At 36.9% G+C, this 26,602-nt stretch overlaps 1 protein-coding gene across 1 annotated transcript in view; it reads left to right on the top strand.

Annotated features, from left to right (window-relative positions):
* The window catches only part of C8B (complement C8 beta chain), a 506,997-nt gene that overhangs the window by 475,491 nt on the left and 4,904 nt on the right, over positions 1-26,602 (top strand). Inside the window, exon 11 of the mRNA XM_044085515.1 lies at positions 9,175-9,243. Within this exon, the coding sequence (XP_043941450.1) occupies positions 9,175-9,243 (69 nt within the window). The remainder of the gene's footprint in view (positions 1-9,174; positions 9,244-26,602) is intronic.

Here is a 26,602-nt window from a genome sequence, read left to right as displayed (position 1 = left end):
AAATTATATATATATATATATATATATATATATATATATGTGTGTGTGTGTGTGCCTGTCAGATGGTCGAAAACCCAGTTTATCAATGACCACATCACCGAGACGACATCGCCAACAGAATGCATCCCCAACAACGGTGAGTAGCGCAGAATGGGATTTATTCCCATTCCCTCACTGTAGTGCGATCTTGGAGTTGGTATATTTAAGTAGGGGGGGTATGGAGGACACAGCAAGCCCCCCTGTTATACGCATTTTGATGTGTTTTTTAAATGTATTATGGCAACAGGAATGTATTCCGTTCCATAATACTTTGACTTACCGTTGTCGGGGATGCATGTTGTCGGCGATGTCGTCTCGGTAATGTGGTCGTCAGTAATCTGGGTTTTCGTCCATCTGACATGGACCCATATATATATATATATATATATATATATATATATATATATATGAGTCTACTTTGTTTCACTGAAAGCTCATTTCACTGAATTTGAATTCACCCTGACCAAATCGCTGAAAGCTCAAATTACTGAAAACTCATTTTACCGAATCTCATTTCACTGAATTGAAGTCCTGGAACTGTGTAGAGTACTGTAAGACAAGTAAAAGGTATATGCCCTTTTCCCCATTGTAGTGCGATCCTGGAGTTAGTATATATATATATATATATAGTAAGGAGCTGTGGGGAGGCACTGCCCCCCACATTGGAGGGTGTGGGGGGCATAGCCCCCCACCTAGTTTGGTTTTATATTATATTTCACTGAAAGCTTCAAAACAATACATTTTAAACCATAGACATGCATACTTACAACATCAATGACTAACTCTTTCCAGATGACAATATAACCCCAAATTAAGTGGCGGGCTACACCACCCACACACCCCCTAAATATACACTAACTCCAGGATCATACTACAGTGGGAAAAAGGGCATATACCTTTTACTTGCCTTACAGTACTCTACACAGTGCCAGTACTTCACTTCAGTGAAATGAGATTCGGTGAAATGAGTTTTCAGTAATTTGAGCTTTCGACAATTTGGTCAGGGTGAATTGAAATTCAGTGAAATGAGCTTTCAATGAAGCAAAGTAGACTCATACATATATATATATATCTATATATATATATATATATATATATATATATATATATATATATTTATTTATTTATTTTTTAATATGAAAGAGAATATCAGATGAACAGTGACAGCAAATCATGCACTATATAACACAGACCACAGATATCACTGCATGCATCAGTTATACCCTGTGTGTTATTTACAGTAAAGTGAAGGCTAACCTGAATGTCATTGTCCATTGTTTTGCAGTAAATGCGTACTCTTTACTGTGTAAGCGTATGCTGTGCATCAGCCTGCTGCATGGGGTCCTTTACTACTGCTGCCGGCTGGTCCTCATCATTCATAGTTGGACTGGAAATGAGAGCTGCAGTGACAGCGTAGGTCACTACACCACCAGTCTAAAGCATGATTATGTTGTGCAGAATGCAACATGCAGTCGATGGGTTATAATGAAGGAACACCCCATGACTCATTTAGGCATCTGAAATGGCTCTTCAGGAGGAGAAAGACCCTCTCACTGACAATACAGGTCTGAGACAGGGATGTTCTATAGAGCCCTTCCCCAGCTCCACTTGGATTTCTCATTGGTGTCTTGAGTTATGGTTCTTGATATCCAGCATTACCTGAAAGACAAAAAATAGGAGGGGGCAAAAAATAAGGAAATGTGATTTAGTATTCAGCAATACATTTTACCATGAATAATTTTATTTATTTATTTTATTTTATTTTATTTTACATTTGTTGACTGGGAATGTCTGGCTGAGCCGAAGCTCTTTTTTCAGCAGAGGCCCATGGAGAAAAGCTCCAGTGCATACTTAATAACCATATGGTGCAAGTTACAGGTTTAAAAAAAACAAGTGGAGAAAAGCTTCAGTACATACATAGTAGAATGGTAGATTAGTGAAGTTACAGCAAATTGGTTTAGAAAACTTAAAATAAAGAAGAAGTAACAATATATTGGTTCAACAAATAATTAAAGGTATAGTTGAAAAAATAAATACATTTTGTAAATATTTGCAGGAAAAAGTCTATTCAGAGAGGAGTTTATTAAGTGGAAAAGTGTACAAGGAGAGTCTGATGAGGAGATGGAGAGTTTTCAAGGAGGGTTTGAGCATTGGCAGATCCACTTTTTGGTAAGATGTTCTTTTAGTGCTGGCTTAAACTTTTTGGGATGAGCCTGTGTTCGAATCTCGAGAGGTAGCTTGTTCCATTCCATTGAGGGGGGTAGCTGTATACATTTTGACCTGCTTTAGATTTAGGTTTATAGATTTTTAGGTCTTGCGAAGAGCTACGGAGGTTTCTTGTGGGAGCATAGTGGGAGATGATAGGGTGTAAGGCTGGACAAATGGATGGCTGGTATAGGATTGCATGCATTGTTTGGAGCTGAGAGAGAAGGAGGAGTTGAGGCAGTTCTAGCAAGTTTAAGTAAGAGACAGTGGTGAGATCTGTAGGGTTGTTGGGTTGCAAATCTAGCTATTTTGTGGTATGTAGTCTGAAGTCTAGCAATAAGTGTGGAGTTTAGATTAGTAAAAGCAGGGAAGAAGATAGGCATGTGTGAGGGCTGTTCATGATTCCTGAGTAAGGAATTTGTTATTTCTGTATAGCAGACATAGCTTCAGGTGGATTTTCCTGATGCAGTTATTTATGTGGAGATCAAATTTGAGCCGGTCAGCATCAGTGATGCCTAGCAGTTTTGAGCTTGATTCAGGTATGATTGGGGTGTTATTGAGTGAATGGATGGTGAAGGAGGTCTTAATGTGATTTGCTGATTTAGGTAGGAAGAGTAGGAGTTTTGTTTTTTTAGGGTTAAGTATGAGTTGGTTATTGGAGAGCTATGTTTCTACAGAGTTTAGTGATGACTGGGTTGCTGTGAGTTCTGAGTGAGAGTTAGTGATAGTTAAATTAGTTATTGTTAATTATTTAAATACAATATAAAAAAGAAAAAAATACTTTTCATCTTACCAACAAGATAACCACTGGACATATTACAATGCAGGAAGAGGCAGTAGACTGAGCTAGTGTGCCACATATGGGAATCATATACACTACCAGAATGCTGGGCAGAGATGTTTATAACCCGTCCCCCTGCATCACACATTACCTGGTAATTGATGGAACAGGAGTCCTTCCTATTTTGGTACCACTCCCCCCATGGTCCAGACGGGGCACTAATTGCAACATGAATGAAATCTGTCACACTGAGTACCTCAGGGGAAAAATGCCACCCCATAAAAGGCATGCATAGTCCTGGCTTGGTGCTGAGGTGACACCAGGAAATAGATGTACTGATCCATACATAACAAGAAAACCTTCAGGAACTGCTACAGTTTCCTTGAGGCAGAAGCCTATGAAATTACCAATGTGTCCCTAGTCTGTCTGTGGAAGGCTTCAATGGCAAAAAAATAGTGAAGGCTATACATACCTTAGTGCCCACAAGGACAGAAAGACAATATATTCTTCCAGTACCCCTTTGGGGATCATAAATACCCACTAAGACTCTTATAATGTCCCTTTCATATCTGAACCTATGAAGGATTTCTTGATTATCAAAACTAGTTCATAGGTTGGTACTAGGCTATCGGCCCTAGGGCCTATACAAGCCTAGCCATAGCAATTCCCTGGCTATTTCTTCCCACAGTATTTACTTCCCTAGACCCCTGTCTAGCAGGGTGACTGACACAGTCTTATGGCAAAATAACCACCTGTGTGTTTAAAAGGTTGACACCCCTGCTCTGTCAGAGCAGAGCTCAAATATTTACACATCCAATAAGTTTTTTTTTTTTTTTTTTTTTAAATATACAGTAAACTAATATTAAAAAGGTACCTCTGTCTGTATCATAAACTCCAGAGAAAATGTCTTAGGTCAGACAAAACTTGCTCAAGTTTTGCTAATGGTCTCCACTCTTTCAACTGATATGAAATGCCTGCTATCACTCTTCCATAGTAATTCTGTAGAAGCCAATGACTGCACCCCCTCCCATTCAGCTATCCAAACACCTGGATTACAAATATTAACTAAATCATTTCACACCATCATAAACATTAAAATTACAGTAGCATTCTGTATTGCCTTCATCACTGCTGCTGCAGTGTCTAACATGCACTTTCAAATTCCCATGTTTCCATGCTAAAACTGCAAGTCTGGGTAAACTGTGCACCACTGTATTTGTAATAGTTATTTGCTACATTGTGTCTAAAAAAATAATCTTCACATCTAAAAACACTAGCAAAACCATTACAACGACTTCCTGTTACACTAAAGTAGCTCCCAAAGTTTCAACGCCATCCAAATTATACATCGTCTTTTGCTGAAATAGGAATCTAAAACATCTCATTACCTTTAACATTAAGAGACAAACATACACACTTGCTATTTCTTGATGCAGAGTTTTGACATGTATTAAACTATCTTTAGCAATAATATGGTGCATTAGTACTGCCTAAAACACAGATATCTTCGCAGGTTTAGCAATACTCTTAATTCTGCATGAAACAGCTTTTCACAAAAGAAAATAAGACTGATGTTGTGAATATTGATTGATTTTGCCCTTAAAACATTCATATTCAAGTCACCCCTAAAAAAAAAAATGAGTTGTCCTCTTCCTATATCTCTGCTGTCTTGGCATGTGAGTGCTGCTGGATGCACATAGTTTTGGTTCAGCCAAGACCATAGGTCTCAACCTCTTAAGAGTCTAATGTGGAACCCAGACCCTAGCAATTTGTGACAAACAGTAAAAATGTGGAACACCCTATTTTTGCACTGCACAAAAATGCACCACTTCCAAGGGCCTGGACGAAGTGGGCTTTCCCCAGAAAGTATTAAATTAGGGAATACTATACATTTGTAACAAGAGTGTACTTTATTTGAAAAATTACAAGAACTGTTTTGCTTCAGTCTACATTTTCTTCATAATAGCGTACAAAACTATTCTCATCTGACCTTATTGAAAAACCAATAATTCATGCAGAAAGTTAAGCACAAACCACTTTGAACTACATTATAAGTCCCTTAAAAAGTTACCTGAATAAATCTCAGCCTACATTTGCTGCACAGTAAGCATATCACTGAAGCATTATACATGTTAGAAAAGAATCCTCTAACTCAGTTTAAAACCACAGCAGATAACATTTACTTAAGCAGACAATTACCCCAGTAATCAAATGTCAATAAATAGAATCAACAAAAACTATTGATAAAATGCAATATACTCAGTAGAAAATGGCTACATAACTGTATTCAAGCACATCCATTAACATCAGAAAAACATGTTCTTCAGTACCAGCTTTTCCAAACCCTTCAAATCTTCTCCCAGCTAAATCTGTTAACTCAACCCGTCAAGGACAAATCATAGCAGAATCAGGAACAAATCCAGTATTAAACAGGGACAATTAAAATATTGCTACTATTACACTGATTCATTAACAGAAAAAGAGAATATGGATTGAAATATAGTTTCTGAAATAAAAGAAGTCTATAATGTATCATTATTTATAAAATATAACGCACCACCTTTTATCCAGAAGTCATTTGCTTTGCAGAGACAAATCCAGAAATAATCAGGGACACTTAAAATATTATTTCTATTACCTTTCAACAGAATAGAGAATGGAAATGAACACAGATTTTTTTTAAAGTACAAGTTTATAATTCTAATTCTTGACCTTTGTTAAGTGTAATTCAACTTCTTTTCTCCAAAACTCATCAGTTTTAGGGGGGGATTAAAAGGAACAGAGCTAACACTGGAATCCAAACCTAAGTAAAATAAGCAAGGTTAGGTGAATAAAAAATAAACAGAAAGAAAATTCAAAGCAATTGAGGCAATTAGAAAGAAGAGAAAAAAACACTATCTAGTTGCAGAGTATAAAAATAATCCATAATTAAGTAAATTAGACTTGAGCTGTATCTATGTCATTGCTTAAAGTGTGAGAATTGAATAAACATGTTTGAAAATGTCACTGTGATGTATATCTCCTGTACTGCAGTTCACTATCAGTAGTGGAACTTGGAGCAAGAAATCTGGACATAACCTAAACTAATGGGAAGAATAACGGTCCAAAAATAGGGACAAATTTTAAATATTGCTCCTATAAACTTAGAAAGTTTCTTGAACAACAGGATTTGTGTTTGCATGTATTTTTCTGAGAGATATGAAGTCTGAAACTCAAATGTATGTCACTTTTTAGTGACAGGAGCCCTTAGTGATTTGCCAGAAATCTACACAACTTATGAGCAAAACACAAAAAATATGAAGGAAAAATCCAGATATTCTCCAAAAATTTAAAACCCTATTCCTGCCTGAGTGTATGTTTAATCACTAGTGTTCTCTACACATTTGGCCACTTACCCCTGCCCAATAAGGGAACAAAGCATCTGCAGCTCCATAAGTCTAGTAGTCTTCCAAATGCATGCAGGAACAAAAATTATAATATCAATAATAATAATTCAAAGCAAGACTATAGCTTCCAGGGTGCAACAATAGTCTACAATCCAGCAGCAGAACCACCACAACTGTCTCAACCCAAGCAAAGCAATTCTCAACCCTTTTGTAAGCTCAGGTTTTTACTGGTCTGGTATACGGTCACTGTACTTGATGCACTGCAGTGCCAGAAACAACTCCCATTCAGCCGGTGCCTCCTCATTCAGCTTCTGTGTCTTCTCCCTCTTACCCATGATCACAGCAAACCTCCAAGCAAATCCTTCTCAGCTCAGGAAAGCAACACCACATCCAGGATACCACACAGCTGGATGAAAACCTATTTGACATTACTCCTGATATAATGGTATTTCTATGCCCTGCAATACCCCTTTTGAAGATACTGCAGTGGTGTGAAAACTTCTAGCAGCATGAAACTGACCATAGTCTGTGTCTCCTCATGGGCTCCCTTTGCCTCTGAAGCAGTTACTTGATTGGCTCATACACTGTGATGCTGATTGGCTGTAATTGCTGTATATACTGGCTGACTTTCTTCATCTACCTTGGCTACCACAGGTGTGTGCATTCTTAGTTTGTCCTTCACCGTTTGCTTCATTGCTGTCCATGATCCAATCAAAAATTGCAAAGTGGAGTCACCACTGTCTAATGCAGAAGAACAGAAGTGTGGGCCAAATCCCTTTCAAATATGAAGTATTCCGCACAATATGGAGTGCTTGATTGCTCAGGCCAAGATAAGCAAATCACACCTGGAAAACGCAAGGCTAGCAGCAAGTGACATCATTTTCATGGACCGAAACATTGATAGGTTTGGCCTGACTCCTCTATTGAATGTATCTATGAACAACGCAATCAAGTGGGAAAACCCCACTGTGAATCACAAATAGGTGAGAGAATGCTCCATTAGTATATGTTGTGTTGCATCATTCCTCAGTTGCATCTCATTATGACTTAATTTGATTATGCTCAGCCAAGGTCATCTTACATTACCATATGAAGTGTAGCTTAGCTGCAATCATAACTGCACAGATAGCCTTAATGCATCAACTTAGGTTAAAAGCTGTAATCAAGTTTTATAAAGAAGAATAACATAAATATAGAAAAAAATCATTAAAATACTTAGAACCATAAATGCAATTAAAAACTGAAGTACTGCTAACATCATATATGTATATTGAATTTGAATGGCAATTTTAGTTGATATGAGCTAAAGATAAGCCAGAGTTCTTGTCCAAAGAAATCAGACTGATGAATTCTTTGCATATGCAATGCAGAAAAGACATTGGTGTATATGCTCATAGCTACTTATTGTATAGTTAACAGATACAGCAGCAATGAAACAGACATCCAGTTTTAAGAATTTCATTGTAGCACTGCTAAATGGATACAGGGTAAGCATTTGTCTTTGTAGATTTGCTAAGTATATTATCTGCAGGACAGACAGAATGATATAAAGTGAATAATGCTGGAATAGTTCTGTTTCTAAAACCTAAAACAAGTGACTACATAGGCATGTATGTATATATTTATTTATTTATGCTTAATACTAATTATATTAATTAGTAATAATGAAAAGAAGTGACACCTGGACAATCTAACTCTTTCATGCATGATCACTGTATACCCACAGCTGTGACACATTATTATTGGAATGTTACGAAGTATTGTTCATGTTTTCCTAGCAGTGCAGACCTGAAATGTTTCAAGTGCATCTGCCCCACGTATTGGTTATGGAAATTTAATTTGGATTTATTTTTAAATACAAGGGATAGTACTTTATGCAGTGTGCTGCTTGAGACAATAGCTTCATCTCACTTTACTTACTCGTAATGGTCCATGCTGAATCAAATATACATTTTATGCTACCTTATTGTCCTGATTAATAATTTCCATTATCATAATGTGATAACATCAGTTCTGCATTGAAAAATAAGAACAAGATTTCATCTTAAGTTGCAGTTTTGCAAATGGCAGTTTTTTTGATAGTTCATAGCCATAACATTTTGTACTGTACATCAGGTCCAAATGACTGCAATGTACAGCATTTCATAAATGTGCAAAATTATGTCGGAAGCCTACTCAGAAATGACTCCCATTTGTACAATAAATTACTGCAAGTTACACAGTCTAGTGAACACCACGAAATAACTTTATTTTAAATATCTGCTGAGAAGAAAAAAATTAGGAGCAAGAGATCTAAAACTAAAAACAAATGAATATTTGACACATCCTTTAGCTTGCTTTACCATTACAAATTTCTCAAACTTGCTTTTAGGAGGAGTGTAGCAGCAATACATTGGTGTGTAGAACATGTTAAATTATTTTGTATTCCATTTTGCCTCTTGTATTTCACTGATTCATATTTCTGATGGCTTCTTGACAACAAGGCATGTTTTTGAAAGATGTATTCAGTACAAATAAGCATAAAAGTCTTTTACGCTCCTAACATGTAATACAGTTTTTCCAAAATCTTATGAGTGTGACTGAAAAGTAAATTTTATTACATTAGGTGAGTCGGTAGGAAATTACATTCATCTGATACTATGTATTATGTGCCCCAATCTGCCTATAGAGATATGTTTTAAATGTATGCAATTCATTTCAGTAGTATATTTAAATGATGTGTTGTGCTATGTTCTTCAATAAACAAAGCTATCTTCTGTCTAGGTACACGATGCTACTGTGAATGCCCGGTAGGATTTAGTGGAGCTGCCTGTGAGTCAACAACAAGGAGAGGTTAGTAGTTTCTGCTATGCAACTCAATAACACTGACTGACTTTACTTACAAACATAATTCTGTATTCTGTAAATACACTAACTGCATACTGTTATTCTGTTATATTTCTACTTAATGTGTTCCAATTCAATTTCTTCCAGTGTGCTTGTTGTAGCCTTTCTTTATATTAGGTCACGTCCTCCATTACCTTGCTGTTATTTAGGATTTACTCCGATAATTGGTTTCACAAAACATGCTCTGCCTATAATTCTAAATGAGAAAGAATGCTACATAGCAGGGCAACAAAAGCCAAATATAATAATGGAATTTGGAAGCTCCTTCAGTTTAAACTACAAGGATGCATTTAAGTGGCATGTGAAACAATTAGGCCCTTCACAGCACAAGCTCAAAGGCGTATGTTAATTCATGAATGTATCTGTTTGAGGCCAACTAATACTTAAGACTGGGGACTGTAAAGTTTGCTGGGAGAAATGGAGATCAAGAGACTTAAATCAGTTAATATATGATGAGGTATCATTAACAGAGTTTGTGTCTTTTGACTCCTTATGTAAGAAATATGCCATGTTGGCCAAGGACAGGTGGAGGCATTTTCAATTAAGGCATGTTGTATGTCCTCAAAACGCAAAGCAGTGAAGAGCTCTCCTTCACAAACTTTCAACAATATACTAAGCACACATAATTCAAGGAACAGAATGAGATCTAACTAACACCCACCAAAGCATATGCCCTCTATTATCTGTTATTAAGCCCAGAGAGTGAGGTTCACAAAAAGGTACTGCTACTGTTAACTCTTCTGTATCTATTCACATGTGGAGATTTTCTCCCCGGGCATCCACTGAAAATGGACCTGTATCCAGTAGGACTATCCCGGTTAACAAATGTAAAATAAAAATAAAAAATAAACAAATGAAGGCTGGTATAGTAAACTGTTCTAGACAATTCTACATAGGATATATAGACATATCTAGATCATAGGATCATAGGAATTTACTAGGCTATTGGCCCTGAGGCCCTTATAAGTCTAGCCAAGAGTTTAGCCCATGTTTAGACAAATCAGCATCCAATACCCCTGTCCAGCAGGGACACAGGTGGAATCCTAGGGATGTATTTTCTGTTTCCCATCCAGTTATCCAGGTTGCTCTTAAAAAGGAGTAAAGAGGTATTTTGCTTGACATGGAGAGGGAGTCTATTCCACAGATGGGGGAGTCTCTGGGACACAAATCTGTCCCACCAACATGTCCTATTGATGTCACAGACCAGGTTGAGGCCATGTGTGTGGGTTACTTGAGTGGAGTTTGACTTGCAAATGTGCAGCAGTCCCATCAAGGCAGGGTCCAAGATCGCCTTGTATGCCAGACAGAGGTCACCTCTGAGGAATCTATATGAAACTGAGTAGAGGGATAGGGCTTTTAGCCTATTTGTGTATGACAGATTTTCGAGGCCCTAAATTCTCCTGGTGAGGAACCTCTGTGGTCTCTCCAGCTGCTGCATGTGCTTTGTGAGGTACATGCCGAATGGGTCATTGTACTCAATAATGGGGCTTATAAAGGATGAATACAGGGATGTTATGACTTCCTTGTCCCAGGATGAGATACCCTTACTTATGAGGTGGGCCATGTAGAAAGCTTTCCAGCCAATGGAAGCAACATGTTGGTCAAAAGTCAGGTTGCTATCAATCTGAATGCCCAAATCCCACACAACTGATTGTGCTTAGGACGTTGCTGTTAATGTAATAATTTGTGGGGATGTCACTCTCCCCAAAGCAGATGATGCATTTTTTGGTATTCAGCTTGAGGCCATGTTTCTGGCACCAGTCATTTGTTTGGGTGAGACCCTCTTGGATGATATCCACATCACTAGGGGAACTGATAACAGTGCCCAGCTTGCAGTCATCTGCAAACTTAGTCAGCCATAGCTCACTGGCTTTGGCCTGCACCTCAGAAAAGTATATCCCAAATAACAGAGGCCCCAAGACCGAACCTTGGGGTACGCTGCTTGTTATGGGCCTACTGCTTGAGGTGGCTTTCCCTATTTTAACTAGGTGGGTTCTATCAGTGAGCCAGTTAGCTACCTATCTGGTAACATATGGATTAATGCCTAATTAAGAGAGTTTATCTATTATGCCCAAGTGGGGAATAGTGTGGAACGCTTTGGCCAGGTCAAGGTAGGTGGTGTGCACCATCTTCCCCTCGGCCATGGCTTTGGTGACTGTCTCAAAGAAGTTGGCCAAATTTAACAGATATGACCTCCCCTTAACAAAGCCGAACTGTGTGAGATCGAGTGTTTGAAGGTTGCCAATGTCCTTGTTAATGAGGCCCATGATAATCCATTCCATTGCCTTACAGATCAGACTGGGTAGGCTGATGGGTCTATAATTTCCCATATCGGTGGATGCTCCACCTTTGTGCAAAGGGATGACAGTTGCTGTACTACACTCAGCTGGGACAAAGCCGGTACTCAGGCTTTGATTGATTATGGCACCTAATGGTGCTGCAATTCCTTGCTGAATTCATGTTGGATACAGCCTGGGATGTTATCGAGTCCCTTGGAGGCTCCTTTTTTTGCCTTTGAGAGAGCAATGATGACCTGTTCCCTATATATAAGGTGAAGGGGACAGGTACTGGGAATATCCTGATATACTGATGGGGGGGCAGAGGAGGTGAAGTTTTTGCTGAATCTGTCTGGCAGCAAGTTTGTTATATCTATGGCATTTGTAAATGTGGTGTCCTTGATCACCAGTTCTGAACAGATCTGGGTGCTTCCTTTGAGATTTTGGACATATGTGAAGATGGATTTCAAATCTTTTATCCTCAGTTACGCTTCTATAAGAACCTTTGTGAACTTTGTATATGATGTTTTCTAGTCAGCTGTAAAGAGTCTGAGTAAGGATTTCATAGTTCAAGGGCTCTGTAAGGGTAGTTCAAACACTGTACCAAACAATTTTAATAATTTTTGGGATTGCCTTTCATTGTTGAAGATGTGCTCCAGACAGAGTTCATAGTGCAACATATACAAAGAATTAAGTAACCATTTTGTCTGCATCATTATCTTTATATGATATCAGTGGACATTGATAAGTTAACTCAACCAGTTAAGGTTTTATTTGTATTCTAAACTACAATAGTTAGGGTATATATTGCTTGCATTAGAAAAGTCCAAGTCATCTATCAGTTAAAAGTTTGTAAAAGTATGCCTGTCACTATGCTATGCCGACTATTAATCTGGCAAAAGTTGAAGAATGTCTTACAAATCAACCCTTTGATTCAGAAAAAATGGTCATCTTGACCATGCAAAAACAGCTTCTGTTTGCCATCTGGACATGTTGTGGCTCTAAGCTTATTAACTATCAAGAAAGTGAGAAAGTCATTTGATCAGCAGCTAAATATGAGACCTGCTCACAGCTAGAGCATGGTGTGTGTATGCGCTTTGAAGAGTCTTAGCATGTTTACACAAATGTGCCTGCGTGCACACACACACACACACACACACACAGACACACACACACACACACACACACACACACACACACACACACACACACACAAACCTACACACACAAACACACAGGAGCGTGCACATACGAGCAGCAATACAGGAAATAAGGTTATGAGCCTTAAAGGGTTGATTGCACTATTTAAATCTCTTTTTATTGACCAGATGAAAGGTACATTGGGAGTATGAAAAAAGGGAAAGCAAGCAGAGGGAAGTGCGTATGGGAAACAGTTAAGGAATGAATAGGATAAAGGATGTGAAGGAAGGGTAATGATATTTTTGATGTACAGGCTCATATTTTTAATACACCAAAAATGTAAGTTGAGGAAGGAAGTAAAGAAGATAAAGGAATGATAAGAGACTTAGGGAAAATACTCAAACATTGAAATGAGACAACATTGTAAGGGAAGGTGATGACACACACGGGGGGGGGGTCAGTGGATTAGGAGGCATTACTCAAGCACAGGGAAGACAATGATGATGGAGAGGATTGAACAACAAGCCAGAGTAGACAGTAACATGAAAGAAAGGGGAACACCACAGGGATTGGGGATGGGATGGTAATTATTCCCAGGAAAGCCCTGTCCTTGCATGTCCAAGTGGGAGTCTTGACACCCCCTTTTGCTCACACATCACTGGGTCTTGGCTGCACTTGAACTGTCAGCAGGGAGCAGGGATGGAACTCTGCAAGCCGCGTGAGAAGTTTTTTCTAGATGCCCAGTCCAAACATTGAAAGACAGGCTCACCAGCTCTCCTACCATCTCTGCAACCTGCCTCTGGGTGACTTACTGATCTCCTCTGGCATAGCCATCCATAGGAACAAAAGCACTCCTGACTGGTGATGTCCAACCATGAGCAGGACTAGAGGGCTTTCAACCTCTCCTAAAGGTGGAAATAGAAAAGTGGTTCTGGCAGGCTCAGCTGCAGTTGACCCTGGTGATGTACACCTGTTGGGGCTGGTGGTTTGCAGCATAGCTGCAAGCACTGTTGTGGCTGCTGCTGTATAGAAAAATAAAATAAATGATGCAAAACAGTATAAAAAATAAAAATAACTATTTAAAGGAAAGAATAGTTACAAAGTGTGTGTGCTTGTGTGTGTGCTTGTGTGTGTGTGTGTGTGTGTGTGTGTGTGTGTGTGTGTGTGTGTGTGTGTGTGTGTGTGTGTGTATGTGTGCGTGTGCGTGTGTGTGTGTGTGTGTGTGTGTGTGTGTGTGTGTGTGTGTGTGTGTGTGTGTGTGTGTGTGTGTGTGTGTGTGTGTGTGTGTGTGTGTGTGTGTGTGTGTGTGTGTGTGTGTGTGTGTGTGTGTGTGTTGGGTTGAGGTGCAGACATGAAATTTAATACAGTAATGCTTAATTATGATAATATGCTAGTTCAGATAGAATGGCAATATTATTATGACAAAACAGAATTGAAAATTAACATATGCAGAGACTTAGTGATATATATATATATATATATATATATATATATATATATATATATATATATATATATATATATATATATATATATATATATATATATATATATATACCTTGTATGCTGAAACTGGTATTTGACCAACTGTATACTAACTGCCAGAGGTTGTAGCTGGCTCATCCAATGACTTGAGCAATTCCACAATCTGACAGCCCTTGAGAACCAAAAAAAAGGGATCTTGGTGCTCCTGAAATGCAAGAGCCAATCAGGTCCCATTTCTGCACCTTATACCCCTCTTCCTTCCACGGCTGAAAGTAAAAAAAGTTTGCTTCCCTTAACCTTTGTCAAATTGTTTGCTACATTTGTAATAAGCATTTGCTATAGTTTATGCATCTAGAACACAGTGTGCTAAAGTGGTTAAGTTATTTTTTACACTGTAGCAGATTCCTTGCAATAAGACATCAGAAAAGCTAGAAACACATGTACTGCACACTTAATCTGTCCAATATGCCTGCATTGTGGTAATGCTGACTGATTTCAAGCATAATACTGTGGAAGGAATAACTATACCTTAAAGTGTATTACAGAAATAAGGAGCACTCAACCCTGTGCCTGGAAAGGTGGGACAATGTCTTCCAGCACTACAAGACATTCTTAACTAGGTCTTTCTGGGCTATGGAACAAACAGAGATATATAATTGCCATATAACCCACATTTGAAGGATAGGCCCAATAAATAAAAAAATAAATAAATTAACTTCTGAAACATACTCATAATACGTCAGGTGCCCCCACACTGACCTCGGCTTCCCATCAACTAAGATGGTCTGTATTGCTCTTCCACAGATGACTGTAGTGGTGCCTGCTAAATTGGGGAATACCAGTGGACTCTGTAACCAACCTGAAGAGATAGTGCCAGGCATCCACTTTATCTTGGGAAACCTCATTTGAGTCCCCCAGGAAACAGTCCAGGTGTTCTCTATTAAGCAAGTACAGGAAGATCTCATTCTCTTAAATGCACCCCCCAGGCATCTTGCATATACCAGTGCCATTAGAAGTTATGAGCATTCTCAAAGGCTCATACCAAAGAAATATGACCAGCATCTTAAATTCATTGTCATTTCTCTTTTGCAGAATTATTGCAACAGGTAGCATACTCGCAATTGGTGCAGATGGTTCTGGATTCTATTCCCTCAACATATAGACTGATTGCTGACACTGCAGTGCAGCATAAGAGAGTTGCTTCAGTCCTGAGTATGTCATCCTTTGGATGAGTTATTAAACAGAGGTCAAATCTGCTTGAGCGGGTGTGGCTGAGGTCTATGCAAAAGATCCCAAAGTACCTATTGAAAAAATAAGGTACTTAATTTATACTATATGCACTATAAACATAAAATATGTATCAGAATTAAAATATGTACAACAATTACATAATTTACAAATCTATATTTTATATTTTACATCATTAATCAATAAAAGTATTATTAATTATCATTACTCCTACCTCTTGTTACCACATCCAAAATCTAATTTTTACCAAAATTTCAGATAAATCACAGACTTTATTAAACTTATTTCATTATTTATCTCCAAATTTTCCATACCACACCACATTGAAAAACCCATATAACATCTATCAAAAACTTTTTTTCAAATTCCCCTTATGAAAACCATACTTTATTCTATTTACATTCATATCTTCAGTCTTTCGTATACCATCCACAGTCCTATCTTTTATATTTTTTCCCATAAACTCTTAACCCTCCCAAATTCTGAAAAAAACATGTTGTATAGTCTCCAGCACATTACAAAAAAGCTTAGTCTTTGTGACCAAACTTTATACATTGTTTTCTTTCACGAGTAATTTACTAATCACTAATCTTCATAAAAAATCTTGACATTCCACCACGCTTTTAAATCTTTTCTTTCTTAAGCTGCTTCAATAACTGACTTAATCATTTTGAAGGACTAATCCCATAACACATTTCCACCACATCATTATGCCATTCCTTTATATTTAGCTTCAATCATTTAATTTTCAAATCCCGGCTCCTAATTTAATTTTGGTATTCTAACATTTATTTTCTTCCCATAACCTTTACAGTTTCCCCTGCCTTTTTACTTAGCTTCCAAAGCATTAAACACTAAACTGTTATTCATTTTTAAAATTTAAAATAAATGCATTTAATAAAGCCTAAATCCTCCTCTTTTTTTTCAAACCCAAATCTCCTCTTATTTCAGGATTTAATCTACATCCCCAAAACAACTAAAGACAGCTCCCAGTAATTCCTTTTCTTTATTATTCGGTATCATAAAAACCATAGCCAAATAATCAGTTTTTGCCGTAATCTGAATTTATCAAATATGCTTTTTTCTTATAGATAACATAAATAACTTACACAGATTATCAATACTTTTACTTTTTTTAAAATTAAAGCATTCCATTCTGTATCCATTACTTCACTGCCTCAACATTTTGTTCCCAAAATACCAATTTCCTGTTTACAAAAAGAAATTGTATAACTATTTTTTCTTTACCTAAACCTCTACTCTTCTCTTTATTTAACTCTAGACCAACAGACTTTAACAATCTAATAACATAAATCAGCAATTCCTTCATTTATGTTTTATTTTTGCAATTAATGCTCAATCATCAGCATAAGGTAAAAACAAGGAATTTCCACATTTTTAACATAATTCTGAGCACCCTTCATCCCTACTGAAATGTTCCACTCTACCGCATTCATAAGTAAAAATGACAACACTACTCATCAGGCTTCATTGCTTTACCCCTCTTTTCAAATGAACTAAACCAACCAATAATAAACTATTTCACTTTATTATATCTATAATTTTACATTAATAAATCTAGTATTTTTCCTTTAAAGCCACAGTCTTTCAAAATTCTCAACAAACTATCATGTTCCAAAAAATCAAATAATTTCTTCAAGCTACCTACAAGCATTCATACATCATAATGTTCGTTAACAAAATCAACCACAGTCTCACTTTTTGAAAACAATAAATCTTGACTACCTATTCCTTTTATACCCAAAATGCCTTCACCATCACTTCCTGTAACATACCATTACATCTCATTTGTAGAATTTGCATAAAATCAACATCATGTAATGTTATAGGTCTCCAGCTTTCAGCTTGACATTTTCCTCTTTCTTTTTCCATATAAATTTTATAATACTTGAACAAATCTCCTTCTCAGTGTAACTTTTCTCTAACCATTCATTGTAAATCTTTAAAAGTTCCTCTTTGCCAAATCTACATTGCCATATACAGTACACCCTATAAACTATGCCATCTATACCTGATACATATTCTTTTCTTACCTTACCTAATACTATCCCTAATTCATCCAAAGAAATATATTTTTATAAACCCTTTATTTTATAGCTGAAGACATTTTAATGCCCCAATAAAACATTTGCCCTATACCCTTCTTTTTATATAAATTTTTAACAGAATTTCCTATCATTTCTGTAATCTCGTTTTACATATATTTTACATCACCATTACTTTCTGTCATTTTACTTATGAAACCTATATCTTCTTTAACTAATATAGCAAGATAAGGAGACACCTCTACTTTCTTACACTGCAAAAATACTTCTTACACTGCAAAAATACTTTTGCCTAAATAAGAAGCATTTATATTTTTGCTCTCATTAAATATCTTTTTTCTTTAATCAAAAAAAATATATATATTATTTTCTTCAAGACAAGTCAACATTGCCTTATATATTTTATTATGACAGTCTTTCCTAGGGATACATTAACAATCATGTAGGATTCCAGTGAAGCCTACATGACTGAAATACGTTAGCACAATCAGCAGCAGTGCTCATCGAACATGCATGCTGCTCATTGCAACTGCATGTTTATAAGTACCTTTTTTGTGGGCAGCAGCAGTGTCAGAGGCATGAAAAAGGTGCAGGGAAGCACAAACACACAATCTGAACAAAACAGCATGTCTGTAAGCAAACCTATTATGTGACATGCACTGACAGCATATATGCAAGGTACTTACAAGAATTAAGATGCAGAGGATGTTAAATGGGGAGAATGTAGACAAAATACAATGGTAACACTACAGGCATAAGTAGGAGAGGAGGGTAAATGGAGAAAGTATTCTCAGATAACACAGTCAAATTTGATTAGGTCACAAAGAAACATTTTAAACAGAAATATTTCCATATTGATGCAATAATAATGAATCCTGTTAACAATTCTTTACCTATGTGCATGAATGAAAATGGATGTGCTAACAAATGATATGAGTGGGACAAAATGCACCATTGTAACTAAGGGGAGTAAATGTGATATTAGTGTTGAGAACCTGCTAAGTTGAGATAACATTTAGTAAGAACAGAGGATAAATTAGGAGCTAATCGTATAGTCTTTATTTATTAAATACTACATGTATATACAGGGAATGTATGTGTAATAACTAACAGTACTGCTGTATTCTCCACTTCATCATACATAAATAAGAAGAAATTAGCCCTACAGCTGATGTGTTGTATGTATCAGACAGGGACATGTTTTTCCATTTGTTCTCATTTGGCAACCATAGAAAGAGGTGTATTACCTTGAAATATGTATTAGACATGCAACTGTTGTATATTCATGTATATCCCAAACAGTAATGCAATAATACTTGAAATACACGTGACAAATGACAATACAGATCTCATGACATTTTACTAGTTAAAGGTCTCCGTTCATAAATGGAGTACATCTACTACATGATTATACTGGGCATGCTGACAAGAAATTACAGTGAACACATTCACAACAGCACACAAGAAAGTGTCCAAACACAGGCCTAATCACACTTTATGATGACCTTACATCATGCTATACTAAGCAGTCTAGTCATGTCCCATAAGGTGCTACAGTGTGAAGGAAAGAATTACAGTAGTACATACATGTTTAGATGAAGATATGCAATATAAAACATTATTCTTTGGAATTTTAGTAACACTTGTGAACAATCAATGACATATTCAACATTTTCATCTTGCCAGACTCAAACACATGAATGGATAGATATCAGAAACCTGTGTATCAACCTCTGATGCCACAGAAACAGATGTAATGTGTGTGTGTGTGTCATGATAAACACACTTCAAGGGCTTACATCACTTTCCTTTTATAAGGTGTATGGATCCCCTGCCTTGGAGACTGATACCTTAAAAATGCAGCCTTCTGACTGTGCTATAAATACTTTCTTTGCATTAGCCACTCCTGTGTGATACAATTATCTCACAGACGGATGTTACTGGATTAAAACCATTGCTGACCATGCCACACCCTTTAAAGAGCTGTGTATTGACCATGACTTTCACAGGATATAGCAACGGAACTTGTCACAAATAACTGAAATTAATGTGTCATGTAAAAAAGGGCATTTGAGGACAATTTGTACAACAATATTATGTAAGAATGATGACAATGGGTGTAACTGTTAATGTTCACACAACTGTGAGCAGTGCAATATTAGTGTTTCTTGGCCAAGGAAGCTGTTTCTTTTGTTTTGTACACACACTGTCCCAGAATAGAACCACACCCTATCTGTGTAGCTATGCTATACAAGTAAATAATGCATACACATGCTGCAAGGGTACTTACACCATGGTATTGTTTATACCGTTTCCCTGCCAGGAAATTACAAAATTATATTTTTATAAAAAGTGAGAATAATAACTTCATGCAGTGTTATTTGTGTAATGTCAGTACACTCATATAATATTGTCATGTGCTGGAACTAAACAGCAAGCTAGGTAAGTCTACCAACTAATGACATGTATGAATCACATGTCCTACAGTGGATAGCTCTGAGTCTCCACCTATGTGAAGTCCGTATATCAATATAACTGTATTACAAACATCTTGCGTGAGATAAAAGGGATGGTAAAGGCTTCTCCCATTGTAATTGTACACATTGTAACAGGTGTGGATGTCAATCATGCATAACACCGTAAGGACACACAGTGCTTACAGTCACTCAATGTGGGTTTTGAACACCTGACTATGTGACGACAGAAAATAAGAAATATTGTGACAAATTAATGTGTCGCAGTATAAGTGCTGCTAAAACTGTGAGATATTTGGGTATTTGAAGGTGTGACATCATGTTATTCCTGCAAGGGGTATGTGTGCCTTTAATTTCTTTTAAGACTGTTGCTATATGCCTGTTTCTCATACAACATTGCCTTCTGCAAGGAAGATACAGAGACACACATGATTCACAATGCAGTCAGCAGTATGACTGCAGAATGGCAATCATGCACAATGTTACCACAGATTTGAACACATGACTTACTATGGCAACACATACAGAACATTGTCTTATTTCTTCCTGCATAGGAAAAGCCTTAGCAGTTCTCTTAGGAAAGGCAAATTTCATCAAATGGCATCATCATCATCATCATCATTTTCCAACAAAACATTTTTGTGTGAAAAATAAGCAGAAATTCTTGTAACAAGAATCCCCAGCTATACATGTGCACTGGAGATAGCTGGGTGACAACATTATTACCTAAAAGCACATTCACAGTCATACTAACACAAGTGAGTCTAAAGAATAATAGCTGCATTTGAACTATCTACCTAAGATCATGAGGTACAGGATGCTGCTTGACTTGCACACACCACATGAGATATTGGTTTACAATTGCAACAGCTGACATTTGAATGGATGACATCACTATTTTTTAATATGGTGATGTTCTTTTTTTTTCCATTTTATTATTTTTTTTTAAACCAAGAATATTAAAGAAAAACAAAATATATAGGGAAAAAAAAACAAATAAAGGGAAAAAGCAATACATAATCATCTTGTCTAAAAAACTACAAAAAAGAGCAACAATCGTAAAAAAAACATCTAGTTGTAAAATAGTCGTAGTTCCCAATTAGGTAGTATTTCTTATTCCTAACATTATGTTGTTAGTATTTATTAAAACTGAAGGTAGTTTTTCAATGTAAGGAAACTAGGGAAGCCAGGAGTTATTAAAAGTATGGATGTGTTATAACTACTTACAATATATAACAACCTGGATGCCACTAAAGGTAGGTTAAGAGAAATTTGGGATATAAATTATTTATTTGTTTTATCTAAGGTAAGGGTTAATTTATTTTTTGGAGTCGGTCTTCATGGAAAATGAAGACTTGATTCTAATATGGGGGTATTTTCATTTACGTAGTCAAAATGGAGTCTAGCAGGTAGCACCAGTATGTCTGAAAGTATATAGTTCTTTTGGTCTTTTGGTGTTTTTTTTTGTGAATAATTTGTAAGAGGTTATGTATTGTATTGCCATGTTTTGGAAGTTTTCCCCAGGAGATTTTGGATTTATTAAGCCAATTTTTTTGCAATAAAATATTTGATTAGGGCACAAAGTGTGATTAAAATATGTTTATAAATACCAGTGAGTGCTTTGGATTTATATAGAGAATTGTGGTTTCCCATGAGAAGGTAGTCTTTTGATAGCCAGTTTTTTTTTCAAGTTTTGATCTGAGAGAGCACCATAATTTATAGTTGGTTTTACAACTCCAGAAAATGTGAAGTATATCAGCATTAACTAGAGAGCAGAAAGGACAGGAACATATTTTTTCCAGCCAAATTTATTAAAAACAGCTGGGGTAAGGTAAGAATTATTATTTATCATGAGTAATGTGTATATTAGGTTTTTGAATGGGGTGTATCTGTAGGTGTTTTAGATAGCTTCATATTTCTGCTCCATTGAAATATTCCCACCAATACTCTCCCAATATTTGGAGAAGTAGAGTGAAGACTGATATTTTATGCCTGATATAAGTTTATAGCCATGGGAGATCATTTTGTTTTTATAGGTCAAAGTTTTAATGATTAACTGGGTGGATTTAATTTCTTGTTCTTCAAGTTTGGTATTTGAATATTTTGTTCTGATTAGTGATTTAAGTTGTCTAAGTAAGAGATCGTACCTATGAGGTGTACCTGGGTGTGATCTTAGTTCTTCAGTATTTAATTTATTGAGAGTATGTAATTTCCAGACCGTGATATTTTTAATTTGGGGGTAGTTATGAATATCTATCAATTTGTTGTTAATTTTTAGGTTCGGGTTCAGATGTATGGGCTGTGAGAATTCAAGTGTGTGTTCTAGATGGAGGGATAAGATTATGGCTTGAAAGATATTTATCTTGTTTTTAATTGTAGGATGCATTTTTGCTAAGAGGTTATTTTTTGGTTGTATAAAGGTTAAGGCCACAGGATTGATATGAAGGGAGTGTATTTCTTTAAACTAAATTTTGACCCAGGTTGGGGACCAGATTTGGGAAGTTTTGTCACAGTTTGAGATTTGGATAAGTTGGTTTGCATTAATAATATGATAGTAAAGTTTAAATAATGGGAGTCCTAAACCTTCCTTTTCTTTTGGGAGTATTAGTTTTTCATATTGAATTCTTGTTTTCTTACGGAACCAGATAAATTTGGATAGGGCTGTTTCAATTTTGCAAAATATTTTTTTAGGAATATTTAAATTTATGGAGTTTAAGTAGAATAGGATTCTGGGTAGAACGTTCATCTTGATGATAGCAGTTTTTGATAGAGGGGATACATTTATATTTTTCCATCTTGACATGTCTAGTATAATTAGTTCCCATGATTTTTGGAGATTGTTCTTAATTAGGTCATCATGTGTATGGACAAAATTAATACCTAGATATTTTAGTGAATATCTGAGTGGAATTTCTGTAATGGGAAAATATGATTATTTGTGATTGAGTGGGTTAATAGGAGAGATGGAAGATTTGAAGGTGTTAATTTGGTAATTGGTTAAGTTAGAGAAGTAGTCTAATGATTTGAAGATCTTATGTAGATCTGTGCTTGGTAATTCAAAGTATATATTGAGATCATCTGCGAAAGCAGAGTATTTTAACTCAGTGTTATAGACTGTTTGGATGTGATGAAAAGATTTTTGGGAAATAAGAAGTAAAATATGGTGATGTTCTTTTAAAAAGGAAAGAAGGTAGTTGAAGAGCACAGTAACAATACACAGCTGCACATCCTATATGCATTAGAAACCTCTATACAGCATGACAGGCAAACACACAGTCACAATAGTCAGTCATTGCTGGATTCAAACCTCCTACAGCACAGGAGCAACAGTCAGTGCCACAGGATAAAGCATATGATAACTGTGCTGAAGTTAATTTTTGAAAGCATGATGTAACCGTTGTGTTTCCAAAATTGTTTATTACATGAGGGTAACAGAAATGTATAGGTTAGCCCTCTGTCAGTGAAAATCCATCTCTGAAGTGTAACTTTTGATAAGAGGAGTTTTCATGAAGCCAGTTGTACATGACAGTATGCACAGTCACAATGGTTAATGAGTGATGGATTTAAAAGTTCTACTTGGCTAGTTACACAGTCTAGAGAACATGATATTAGCTTAAAGAACCACAGAAGAAATTTGACTTTTATAGTGAGAAACTGCACTTATAAAAGGATTACTTTATAAGTGTAATGCAGAGAACGTCTTTGTGGTAGAATTAGGATGAGGGAGTCCTCTCCCAGTTTTAGTTCTTCTCCTGAGTGGAAGTAGATGTAGCATGTCTGTTCAGGAAGCTATATGTGGCTGGCATTGAAGTCACACACAAAGTTTGCCATTGTGAGATATAAACCTCTTTCCTATCTAGTTTTACAGTTTGGAGAAAGTACAGTTGTGTAAGTTGAACTTACATAACAGTAGATGTTTGAATGATCACTGCTGCAGTAGCTTTAGGATATGGCTTATATCCTGCCAAGGATATAAAAGTCAGCCAGCTTACAAAGCTTTAGGGCACCTTCCATGTACCCAAACTGTCATGTAGCTTGAGATGACATGAGTAAAAGACAAGCTTGGATACAAAACCCTTCAGGGCTTTCCTGCTAACTGAGAAAGGCAAGCTAATCCCTGAGAGAACAATGCTAGGAATAACAAAAAAATAAATGTCTTCACCCAGACATAAAAAAAAAAAAAAAAACAAAGGGGGGGGGGTGGAGGCAGGGAGGGAGTGGCTACTGTAGCACTGACCATTTGAGTATCTTCTGTTATGATAAGTTCAACTTACACAACTATACTGTGTTCTTTATATTGATCACTGCTATGGTAGCCTAAGATATATGGGTAGATCACCACAGCTAACCATATTTGGGAGGAGGAAGGCGAAGGAGCCCCTGGAGAATGTTCTTAGCAAAACCTGATTTACAGATGAAATCCAGCTTATAGTGCTTTGTAAAAGGATGAACACAGGACCAAGTAGCAGCTTCTAGAATACATCTAGAATCCAACCATTTCCAAAAAAGCCATAGATGAAGCCAAGGCCATGGCAGAGTGGGCCTCGACCTTGCCTGGAACAGATTTGTCATGGTGAGTATAACAAAATATAATAGCCTTAGACAACCATTTGGAAATAGTTTGTTTTGAGACAAGTTGTCTCATCTTCTAGCCTTCACAAGAAATGAAAAAGTGATCCAAAGATCTGAAAGATTTAGTTTTGTCAAATCAGTACATGAGTTGTATGTGGTCATCCAAGGTATGGAGTATCCTTTCTCCCTCATTTTTTGGTTCAGGACAGAAAATGGGAAGATGGATAGTTTGGCTTAAAGTAAACTTTGATAATACTTTAGTCATAAAATAAGGATTAGTTCTCAAACAATTCCTGTCACTATGGAAATTGAGGTACGTCTGACTCTCCATAAGACCTTGTAACTCAGATACCCTTCTTGCAGAGGTCAGAAAAATCAGTAAAACTGTTTTCCAAGTTGAGAACCTCAAGTTATCCAGATTAGCTGGTTCAAATGGAGCGACTATTAACTTCTCTAACACAAAATTAAGATCCCAAGAAAAGGCCACTAATTTAACTTGGAGGCCTCTTTTGCAAAATCTTTTTCAAGAACATTTTGTCATGAGATTGCCTTGAAAGAGGAGGATCCCTGGCAGACATACTGAAATGGCTGATAAGTGAACCTTGATAGAAGACTAAGAAAGGCCATAGGATAGTAACTTACACAAATACTGTAAAGCCAGAGAACAACTAGCCCTGAATGGGTGCTGCTTGTGTTGTTGCCACCAACTAGAAAACCTTTCCCATTGTTAATATGATTTTCTTGTACCAGGCTTTCTTAACTCCATTACTACTTGTTGCATATCCTCAGAAAACAGGTGCATAAAAGGAATTAAGACCGTATCATCCACACAGTCAATTGAAGATGATTCATACTGGGGTGTATCAAACACTCTGTTCTTGTGTGAGTAAAACCATTCTGTGAGGAAGCTTGTAGTAATTGCCTCTGGCCATTTCCAAAATAAGGAAAAACCATGGCTGCCTGGGCCAAAAGGAATTCACCACAACAATCTTGGTGAATTCCTTCTGACTCTTCAGAAGTACCTGAACATTAGTGGAAAAGGTAGAAAGGCATACAGGAAATTTTCTGGCCAAAGAAAAGATAAGGCACATGTCTTCTAGGCCTTTTTGCATGAAGTCCTGGAAAAGAATTTTGCTAGCTGACTGTTCAGAGAGGAGGCAAAGTGGTCTCCTTGAGGAACTCCCACAGATGGATCAAATCTGGAAGACTCCCAAATCAAGTTTCCATTAATGAGAGTCTGCCCTGGCCCTGCTCAGCTTGTTTGCCACACAGTTTTTCTCTGGTGGAAAGTAGGATACCTGTAAAGTGAGATTGTGCTGTGAAGGTATATCCCAAGTTAACATGGCTAGTCTGCAAAGGGAGCATGGCCGGGTTCCCCCTTGCTTGTCGATGTACCACGTGATTGTGGTATTGTCCATAACCACTCGATGAGGTTTCAGGGACCAAAGATGGTTCAGACAGTTGAGTGCCTTGATCAGGGCAAGCATCTCCTTGATATTTACATGCTTGCATCTACCCTTGGTATATCACACCTCCTGCACTTTTATCCCTGCTCCCCAAACAAAGCCTAAAGTGTCTGTGATGACTGACTGCTTTGGAGCAGGGATGGAAAAAAAGGAGACCTGGATTTAAGTAGATTTTTTTGTCTCTACCAAAACATTTCTCTTCTGACAAACCCCAGTACTGGGATCTGAAAAGATAAAGGGTGTTCATGGTGGATCAACGAGATTTCAGTTAGCACTGTATCTTTCATGTGTGTGGAGTCCTGCCAAGGTTATCATGAGAACCATAGATGCCATGAGACCGAACATTCTTTGGTATTCCCTCACAGTGGCCATAGTCTGAGTAGAAAATCATCGATAGAAATAGATCTAAATAGTCTATTTTTGCCTGTGGAAGAAAAGATCTTTGATCTGAGGTGCCTAGTTGACATCCCAGGAGAACAATCCTGTGTGAGGAAGTCAAGAAAGACTTTTGAATGTTGTCTTGGAATCCCACCTTCTGCAGTAGGTCTCTCACCCAAGTCAGAGACTCCTGACATTTT

The sequence above is a fragment of the Protopterus annectens genome, chromosome 10.part0 (assembly GCF_019279795.1).
Source record: "Protopterus annectens isolate FY-2018-M chromosome 10.part0, PAN1.0, whole genome shotgun sequence".
NCBI classification, from domain to species: Eukaryota; Metazoa; Chordata; order Ceratodontiformes; family Protopteridae; genus Protopterus; species Protopterus annectens.
Note: the sequence above shows the minus strand (reverse complement) of the source record. Positions and strands in the feature narration are given on the sequence as shown.